The sequence below is a fragment of the Carlito syrichta genome, unplaced genomic scaffold (genome assembly GCF_000164805.1).
Source record: "Carlito syrichta isolate Samal-C Ts95f unplaced genomic scaffold, Tarsius_syrichta-2.0.1 Scaffold316280, whole genome shotgun sequence".
In the NCBI taxonomy this organism is placed as follows: Eukaryota; Metazoa; Chordata; class Mammalia; order Primates; family Tarsiidae; genus Carlito; species Carlito syrichta.
Genome location: NW_007260376.1, coordinates 23560 through 33094, shown reverse-complemented (window position 1 = coordinate 33094; position 9535 = coordinate 23560). Strand labels below are relative to the sequence as shown.

At 57.4% G+C, this 9535-nt stretch overlaps 1 protein-coding gene across 1 annotated transcript in view; it reads left to right on the top strand.

Annotated features, from left to right (window-relative positions):
• Positions 1-9535, top strand: part of MAP4K1 (mitogen-activated protein kinase kinase kinase kinase 1) — a 22629-nt gene that overhangs the window by 4598 nt on the left and 8496 nt on the right. The window contains exons 9-25 of the mRNA XM_008074035.2: positions 280-411; positions 775-837; positions 945-1026; positions 1839-1955; positions 2193-2271; positions 2727-2785; positions 2863-2906; positions 2987-3034; positions 4823-4865; positions 5540-5702; positions 5778-5860; positions 6511-6595; positions 7435-7511; positions 7601-7661; positions 8717-8825; positions 8918-8976; positions 9168-9271. Of these exons, the coding sequence (XP_008072226.1) occupies positions 280-411; positions 775-837; positions 945-1026; positions 1839-1955; positions 2193-2271; positions 2727-2785; positions 2863-2906; positions 2987-3034; positions 4823-4865; positions 5540-5702; positions 5778-5860; positions 6511-6595; positions 7435-7511; positions 7601-7661; positions 8717-8825; positions 8918-8976; positions 9168-9271 (1408 nt within the window). The remainder of the gene's footprint in view (positions 1-279; positions 412-774; positions 838-944; positions 1027-1838; positions 1956-2192; positions 2272-2726; positions 2786-2862; positions 2907-2986; positions 3035-4822; positions 4866-5539; positions 5703-5777; positions 5861-6510; positions 6596-7434; positions 7512-7600; positions 7662-8716; positions 8826-8917; positions 8977-9167; positions 9272-9535) is intronic.

Here is a 9535-nt window from a genome sequence, read left to right as displayed (position 1 = left end):
TGAAACTACAGGCGCACGCTACCATGCCCAGCTAATTTTTTGATTTATTGTAGAGATGAGGTCTTGCCAAGTTGCCCAGGCGGGTCTCAAATCTGCGCACTCAGGCAATCCACTTACCTCAGCCTCCCAAAGCGTGGGATTGCTGGCTGAGCCACCGAGCCCGATCATCTTTATTTCTGTCTCTCTCCAACTCTGTGCCTCATCTCCTTTGCCCCCTTTCCTTCTCTCCCCTCCCCCTCCCTATGCCACCCCTGGCTCTCTGATGGTCTCTGCCCCCAGGATGGCTCCGGAAGTGGCAGCCGTGGCCCTGAAGGGGGGATACAATGAGCTGTGTGACGTCTGGGCCCTGGGCATCACAGCCATCGAACTGGCTGAGCTACAGCCGCCGCTCTTTGACGTGCACCCACTCAGGTAGGCAGGCACGAGAGGTGTTAGGGTCCAGAGACTGCATCCAGCCCTGGCCCTGAAGACCACCCCTCAGCCTGCTTCCCCTTGGGAACCTCCGTCCACAGGAGACACCAAGGACTTCCACACCAGCAACCCTCACCTCGGGGGGTCCCCACCCTGAGCCTTTCTGGGCACCGGCTGCAGCTCTGCAAAGCAATCAATGGCCTCCCTGAGGAGAGGCGTCCCAGTGTGCTGCAAAATCTGACACCATTCCCATCTGTCCCTCACTTCACTCTCTGCTGATCCCAGTGCTCTTGGGAACCCTCCAAGCCATGAGGTCTGGCCCCTTGGGGGTCTGAACCCCATTTTCTTTTCCTGCTATTCCAGAGTTCTCTTCCTCATGACCAAAAGTGGCTACCAGCCCCCGCGATTAAAAGAAAAAGGCAAATGGTGAGGCCGTGACATGGGGAAGGGAGAGAGAGGGCAGAACCGGGGTGGGGGTTCCGATGGGCAAGTGTCTGGGCCCCTCACCCCAGAACTGGTTTCTTTCTCCCAAGGTCGGCTGCTTTCCACAACTTTGTCAAAGTCACCCTCACTAAGAGCCCCAAGAAACGACCCAGCGCCACCAAGATGCTCAGTGTAAACCTCCCTTCCCTGAGTAACCCTCCCCAAACTTCCAGCCCAGCACCCCTAAGGCCTTCCAAGACTCCCTAGGACTGGGCTGTTTAGTTCCTCAGAACTCTCTTGGCCCTTTCAAAGTCCCTAGGCCCTCAGAATTTCCAGGACTCTCCCCAGAGATCCTCTGAATTGTACCCCAGACCTGTCTCAGATCTCTTGAGTTGCTAGCACTCACAGATTCCCCAGGACCTCAAAACTTATTGCTGAACATCCTCTTGAGTTCCAAAGGAACTCCAGTTACTTCTAATTCAACTCTGCAGCCAGGCACGATGGCTCATGCCTGTAATCCCAGCACTTTGAGAGGCCGAGGTGAGAGGATTGCTTGAGCCTGGGAGTACACGTGCAGCCTGGGCAACATAGTGAGACCGCATCTCTACAAAAAATTAGCTGGGTGTAATGGCACACACCTGTGGTCCCAGCTACTTGGGAGGCTGAGGCAGGAGGATCGCCTGAGCCCAGGAGTTTGAGGCTGTGGTGACCTGTGATTGTGCCACTGCACTCCAGCCTGGGCGACAGAGTGAGACCCTGACTCAAAAAAAACCATAATACAATCTGCAATTCTCCAAGCTCCCCTCCAAGAGCCCTAAATTCTCCTAACCCTTTAGGACTTCTCAGGAGTCCCAGATCTCTAAGTTCCCTGGACTTTCCTGCCTGCTTCCTCAGTTGACACCTTCCCCTGTGGGATTCCTTTAGACACGTCCCCAACCCCCTGTTCCAACCCTCTCTCTCCATCCCAGCCCTCTGGATATGGACACCTCTTCCCCTTCCCCTAGCATCAGCTGGTCTCCCAGCCTGGGCTGAACAGAGGCCTGATCCTGGATCTTCTGGACAAACTGAGGAACCCTGGAAAGGGGTCCCCCCTTGGGGAGATTGAGGACGAGGAACCTGAGGTGAGAGCCCTGGCTGACAAGAGTGCTGGGACCCCTTGGTCTTTGCTCAGGCCCTGCCCCTGCCAGGAATGCCTTCCTGCCGCCTCTCTTAGAAGGAAAGCAGGGCAGGAGGGGGGCAGGGGCACAGGGCTGGTCACACGGAGGGTCCTAGGAGGAAGGAGGGCTCGGGCTGGGCCTCCGGGACGGTGGGGGGCTGCTGGAGGTCATGAACCCTCACGTGGCTGCCCCTCTGCCCAGTTACCCCCTGCTGTCCCTCGGCGGATCAGATCCACCCACCGGGCCAGCTCCCTGGGGATCCCAGATGCAGATTGCTGTCGTGAGTAGAGCATCCTTAAGTTTGGGGGCACCTGACCCGGTGGTAGAGCTAAAATAATGTCTTCCCCCACGATCAGTCCACCAAAGACCCTCATCACCATCTCATCCCATGAGACCCCAGACAGCCTCGCCAACTCCAACAAAATGACCACAGAGACCCCCACCGCTATGACCGGCAGACAGACCCCAGGGGACTTCCTATCACCACCCTACCCCAAATGAGATTCCAGCAATCTCTGTCAGAGCCCCTGATGTCCAAATGGGCCTTGAAACAAACACTAACTGCTCTGAGCCCCCCCCACCTTGCTCATCCCCGGTCTTAACCCCCCCATGAGACTCCTGGAAGCCCAGACCCCTCCTCTTAGGGAGAATCCCAGACCCTAACCTTCATCCTACACCTTCTGGCCCCAAATGCCTCTCACCACCCCGTGGACTATCTCCCCCTCCCCCACCCAGGGCGGCACATGGAGTTCCGGAAGCTCCGAGGGAGGGAGACCAGACCACCAGCCGACACTGTGAGACGCCTCCCTTGCTCCCCCCAGACACCCTCCGTTTCCCCAAGAGGCCTTCTGACCCTTTTCCTCGCCCACAGGCTCGCTTACAGCTCCCCCGAGACTTCAGGAGCAGCAGTCCCAGGTCAGGGACCCTAGGGTGGGAGGGGAGGGGCCGGGGTGTATGCACAGGAACCCCCGAGGCTTACACCTGTCACTCCTCAGGAAGCACCTGTCAGACTCCGACGATGATGACTATGATGACGTGGACATGTGAGCCAGGCCCGGCCCGCCGCTCCTCAGGCCCACACGGCCGCCCCCCTCCTGCCAACCCAGACTCGACTCTCTCTCCGCCCCTGACCCGCCGCACCCCTATTTCCTTGCATCCGAGCCCTGAGCCCGGACTGGATGCTCAGTACAGCCCCCACCTTGCTTCCCCCCAACCCTTGGCCTTCAAATCCTGGCCCCCAACCCGATCCCAACTCCAGCCTCTACCTTCCTTCCACCTTCTTATTTTTATTTATTTATTTATTTATTTTTTGAGTCGGAGCCTCACTCTGTCACCCAGACTGGAGTGCAGTGGCTGCTCCTGGCCACCGCAGCCTCGACCTGCCGGGCTCCGGCGATCCTTCCGCCTCAGCCTTCCAAGTAGCAGGAACTACAGGCACCCGCTACCACGCCCGGCTAATTTTTGATTTATTGTAGAGATGAGGTCTCGCCAAATTGCCCAGGCAGGTCTCGAACCCGCGGGCTCAGGCAATCCATTCACCTCGGCCTCCCAAGGCACAGATTACAAGCTGAGCCACCGAGCCCGGCCCTTCCACCTTCTTTTTTTTTTTTTTGAGTTGGAGCTTCCACTCTGTCGCCCAGACTGGAGTGCAGTGGCCGCTCCCGGCCACCGCAGCCTCGACCTGCAGGGCTCCGGCGATCCTTCTACCTCAGCCTTCCAAGTAGCCGGAATTACAGGCGTGTGCTACCACGCCCGGCTAATTTTTGATTTATTGTGGAGATGAGGTCTGGCCAAGTTGCCCGGGTGGGTCTCGAACCCGCAGGCTCAGGCAATCCACTCACCTCAGCCTCCCAAAGTGCGGGATTGCAGGCTGAGCCACTGAGCCCGGCCCTTCCACCTTCTTATGTGACCTTTGACCTGACAGCTTCAGCCCCCACCTGCTCTCCACCCCAGACCTGACCCCACCTGTCCTGTGTGGCCCTGGACCCTCCCTAGGCCCCAGACATACCCTAGTCTGAAACTTCTCCCAGATATCCTAAGCCAGCCCCACCCCCAGCCCTCATCTTTCCTCACCTTCTTGCCCAACCTCAGGCTGAACCTTGGCCCCTGGAAACTTCCCAAAGGCCCTGAGCCCCAGACCCAAGAGTCAGCCCAGGTTCCATGTCCCCAGGCCCCAGGCCCAGACGCAGCCTCAAGGCCCACCCACTCACTGCATTCATCTTGTTCGTAAGGGGCCCAAGTGCAGCGCCAGCACCACGCAAGAGACTGGACCACAGAAGCCGATTTTTTTTTTTCGAGTAGGAGTCTCACTCTGTAGCCCAGTCTGGAGTGCAGTGGCACACACATAGCCACCGCAGCTTCGATCTGCTGGACTCAGGTGATCCTTCTGCCTCAGCCTTCCAAGTAGCTGGACTACAGGAGCATGCCACCATGCCCGGTTAAATTTTTGATTTATTATAGAGACGAGTTCTCACCAAATTGCCCAGGCTGATCTCAAACCCCTGGGCTCAAGCCATCCTCTCACCTAGGCCTCCCAAAGTGCTGAGATTATGGGTGTGAGCCACTGGGCCCAGCGGGCACAGATCTTACCTGAGTCACCAGGTAGTGTGAAGGTTCGAAGACTCGGTGTGTCACCAGCACTGGAGCTCCAAGAGTTGCTGTTACAATTATCACCACGGCTCTGAGTCCTTGAGTCCTCAGCTCCAGCCAGACCACCCGCCTGTTACCCTCCACATTGCAGAACCCAGCCCCAGGCCTCTAGCCCAGAACGACCCCATCTTCCCCATCCTTGCTCCCCAGACCCCACCTGCTTACCTCATCTTGTGTTTCAGCCCCGCCCCTGCAGAGGACACACCCCCTCCGCTACCCCCTAAGGTGAGGCCCTGGGCTGGAGCTGGGAGGCTGGGATGGAGACTGGGTACATTCGGATCTCAAAGTAGCATCCCTCAATGTTGGGATGGCTTTCAAAATGCTTAGCTGGAGCCGGGCTCAGTGGTTCAGCCTGTAATCCCGCGCCTTTGGGAGGCTGAGGTGAGTGGATTGCCTGAGCCCGTGGGTTCGAGACCCGCCTGGGCAGCGAGACCTCATCTCTACAATAGATCAAAAAATCAGCTGGGCATGGTAGCATGCGCCTGTAATTCCGGCCACTCAGAAGGCTGAGGGGGAAGGATCGCCGGAGCCCAGCAGGCGAGGCTGCGGTGGCCGGGAGCGGCCACTGCACTCCAGTCTGGGCAACCGAGTGAGACTCCAACAACAACAACAACAAAAATGCTTAGCTGGACAGCTTAAATGGACACTGGTCAGGAGCTGGTCCTGGAAGCCCCTGCTGGATGCTGCATTAACCCATTAGTTTCTGGAGTGTGCTGATGTCCGCAATGGCAGTGTCAGAAGGGAAGGCTGGAGGGGTAGCCAGATGTCGTGTGTGTGTTGGGGGGTGGTCAGGGCCACGACTGTCAGTTCCATGGGGACAGGGGTTGGGATTGCAAAGGGGCGCCCTGCCCCTGACACCATCTCATGTATTTTCTGACACTCCTTCCCTGTCTCCAAAGCCCAAATTTCGTTCTCCATCAGACGAGAGTCCTGGGAGTATGGGGGATGACGGGCAGCTGAGCCCAGGGGTGCTGGTCCGGTGTGCCAGCGGGCCCCCTCCACGCACCCCGCGTCTTCGGCCTCCCCCAGCCACCGGCAGCCCGCACCTCACTGCCCATTCAGGTAATGGGACAGGCAGGGGTGCTGGGTGGGCCGGGGCAGGTGACCCTGGGGGCTGATTTCCAAAACCCTCCTCAGAACCCTCACTCTGGAACCCACCCTCCCGGGAGCCTGACCAGCCCCCACTGCTGCCCCCCAAGAAGGACAAGATGAAGAGAAAGGTGCAGGCCAGGGATGCCTGGTGGGGCGGGAAGGGGGTGGGCGGACTGATGATGATAGTGACATTTGCGGAGCACCTGTCCGTGCCTGACACTGATCTTGTGTCATTGCTGGGGTAAACCTTCACAGACAGAAGTAATAGCAGAGAGAGGGCCAGGGGCAGTGGCTCACGCCTGTAATCCCAGTGGCTTGGGAGCTCGAGGTGGGAGGATTGCTTGAGCTCAGGAATTTGAGACCAAACTGGGCAACATAGCAAAACCTTATCTCTAGAAAAACTAAACAAAAAAAATGAGCCAGGAATGGTGGTGTGCACCTGTAGTCCCAGCAACTCGGGAGGCTGAGGTGGGAGGATCATTTGAACCCAGGAAGTCTAGGCTGCTGTGAGCCGTGATTGTGCTCCTGCACTCCAGCCTGGGTGACAGAGCCAGGCCTTGGCTCAAAAAAAAAAAAAAGTCACAGAGAGATCTTATCCCCCATTTCACAGATGGGGAGCCTGAGGCACAGAGAGGCTAAGTAGCTTGCCCAAGGTTGAGTACGCAGAGGTAGGATTTGGATCCTGACACTCTTGCTCCAGAGTCTTAACCACCGCACCTTCCTGTTTCTTGCTCCCTTTTGCTGGATCTGCTGCCTGGCCCCTCCGTGGTCTGCCCAGGGATGTGCCCTTCTCGTAAAGTTGTTCAATGGTTGCCCGCTCCGGATCCACAGCACGGCCGCCTGGACGCACCCCTCCACCAAGGGTGGGCATTCAGGAGGACCTAGGAGAGTCTGCCGGGGTCGAGGGAGCAGAAGCAGGGATGGGGAGGAGCCTTAATGGAAGGCACAGAGGAAGGAAGGGACAGGGAGAGGGTCTTACGAGGGTCAGGGCGTGGCCAAGACAAAATGAGGCGGAGCCTGTGGTTACCTTTGGGATTTGAGGATCAAAGATGGGTAGAGGGAAGATGAGTTGGAGAGTGAAACTAGAAAAATTCGAGTTTGGGGGCCAAGAGTGTCAGAATAGAACAGAAAGGCTAGAGTTTGGGGGACAGGATGGGAGGACGGATTTGCTGGATGTTAATGGCAGGCCGACTGGGGGGCATTTCGGGGTCAGGGGTTTTAGGGGTCAGAATGCAGCAGAAAAGGACAGAGCCTGGGGATCAGGCATGTGGCCACAAGGTCAGTGAGGGGGTCATGCTGTCATCAGAGTTTGGGGGGGTCACACTGGACAGAAAAAGTCATATTTAGAGCTGTCTGAGTACCCATATTAAGACAGGATTAGCATTTGAAATCAGAACTGGGGAGGAAAAAGGATGGAACTTAGGGGGCTATTTTGGGAGGCAGAACTGTGGAGACAGAGGGCCGGGATTTGTGGGTCAGAGACGGAAGAACTTCCAGAATGTGGGAAGTCAGATGCAGGAAAGAATGAGGCTGGCTTAGGGGGCTGGTCAGGGTTTACTTGGGGAAACAGAGGCTGGGAGAATCGATCTGAAGAGAGAACAGAGGGTCAGAGCTGGGGGCCAGAATGCCAGTAGACAGGGGGGGCGTCCAAGAAGCCCTGGCATGAGGTGGGTCCCAGTGTCCTCATCGTCTGCCCCTCCAGAACAACACCTGCTCCTGGGGGCAGAGGAAGGCATCTTCATCCTGAACCGGAATGACCAGGAGGCCACGCTAGAGATGGTGAGGGACAGTGCCCGGGCGGGGCGAGGGCAGAGGCCGGAGCTGGGGGCTGCTGGGAGTCACAGGTCCCGCCTCCCCTGTCTCCGCAGCTCTTTCCTAGCCGGACTACCTGGGTGTACTCCATCAACAACGTCCTCATGTCTCTCTCAGGTCTGGCTGGGGGGTGGGGAGGGGGAGGTCAGAGGTTGAGAGGTCAAGGGTCAGGAGGTTGGGCAGTAGATGGACACAGCTGAAAAAAACTTAGGCTTCTCCATCCCAGAGCCCTAGGTTTAAATCCCAGCTACTTTTTCACTGTACTTCCCGAGCCTCAGTTTCCCCACCTGTAAAAATGAGACTCATAATAGTCCCTACCGTTAAGTCCATTTTGAGATAATTTCTGCCATGAATTCGTCTTTAAATAGCTTTCATGTTCAGATGACAACAAGGACTTATTCCACAGGTTACTAATGTAGAGTGAGCAAGTTATAGATGTAAAAGTCGAGGTTGTTGTTTCAGAAATGTATTGTGTAAAATAATTTCTAGTCTTGAGGAAATACCTAGGCAAATAGGATTCCTGAGTTATTTAATATCACATCTGCGGTGACAAACTTGAGAAGAATTTCTAGACGTGTTTTTGTTTGTTTGTTTTTTGAGTTGGAGTCTCTGTTGCCCAGGCCAGAGTGCAGCGGCACACTCACGGCCACCGCAGCCTCAACCTGCTGGGCTCAGACGATCCTTCTGCCTCAGCCTTCCAAGTAGCTGGGACTTCAGGCGTGTGCCGCTAATTTTTGATATATTGTGGAGATGAGGTCTCGCCAAGTTGCCCAGGCTGGTCTCGAACCCCTGGGCTCAGGCAGTCCTCTCGTCTCTGACTTCCAAAGTGCTGGGATTACAGGCGTGAGCCACCATGCCCAGCTTGATATGTTTCTTCTTAAACTTCGCAGCATTATAACTTCTTCTGACCGGCTAAGTGTCCAGAGTTTCTGATGTGGCTACAAACACCACAAATAAGGGAACTTATTTCTTCTGCTTGGCCCTGTTTGCCAGAGCTGAGCACAGCAGGCCTGGCCTACAGTGGACCTTTGGGACATGTTGAGCGAGGAATGAATGAATGCAAATGATTGCGACGCGAGGCTTGGGAGTTCCAGGCAAAAAAATAGAGTAAAGGAGGTGGTATCCAGGGTCCTATAACTTCCTGCTTCCCCCCACATACACACACACTGCAGGAAAGACCCCCCACCTGTATTCTCATAGCATCCTGGGCCTGCTGGAACGGAAAGAGACGAGAACAGGAAACCCTATCGCTCACATGAGCCCCCACCGGCTCCTGGCAAGGTACCAGCTACCAATGGCACCGCACACGCCTCCGATTCTCCTCCCCCTCCCGCTGTCCGCACCCTCCCCCCTCACGCCCACCTATTCCTCAGGAAGAACATGGTCTCTACCAAGATCCAGGACACCAAAGGCTGCCGGGCGTGCTGTGTAGGTGAGAGAGAGCCCCATGGCGTGCAGAGGCGGGGGCCTGGGCCAGCGGCACTTGGGCTGCATCCGCAGAGAAGGCTGCAGAGTGAAGGCGGCGTGTCCAGAGCCCGGGGAAAGACGTGTGGGCCTGGCGGGGCGGGAGACGGGGAGAGGGGCGAGGGGCTTGACCTTCACCCACCCTGCTTACACCCGCAGCGGAGGGTGCCAGCTCCGGGGGCCCATTCTTGTGCGGGGCATTGGAGACGTCCGTGGTCCTGCTTCAGTGGTACCAGCCCATGAACAAGTTCCTGCTCGTCCGGGTAAGGGGCCTGGGGGGATGCTGGGGACTCTGGGGGACGCGGTGGCTAGGGCCTTCCACCGTTTGCGCTTCTGCGGAAGCTCCGTGAGGCCCCGCCTCCACCGAGGCTCCGCCCCAATCCTCCCGAGGCCCCGCCCAGCCGCGGTCGGGGCAGGCGCAGATCCTAAGCTCCGCCCCTCCTCCGGAGGCCTGCAGATCCTTAAGCTCCGCCCCTCACGCCCGGGACGAACACCCCTCGGGCTCGCTGCCCCGCCCCCCGGGTCTC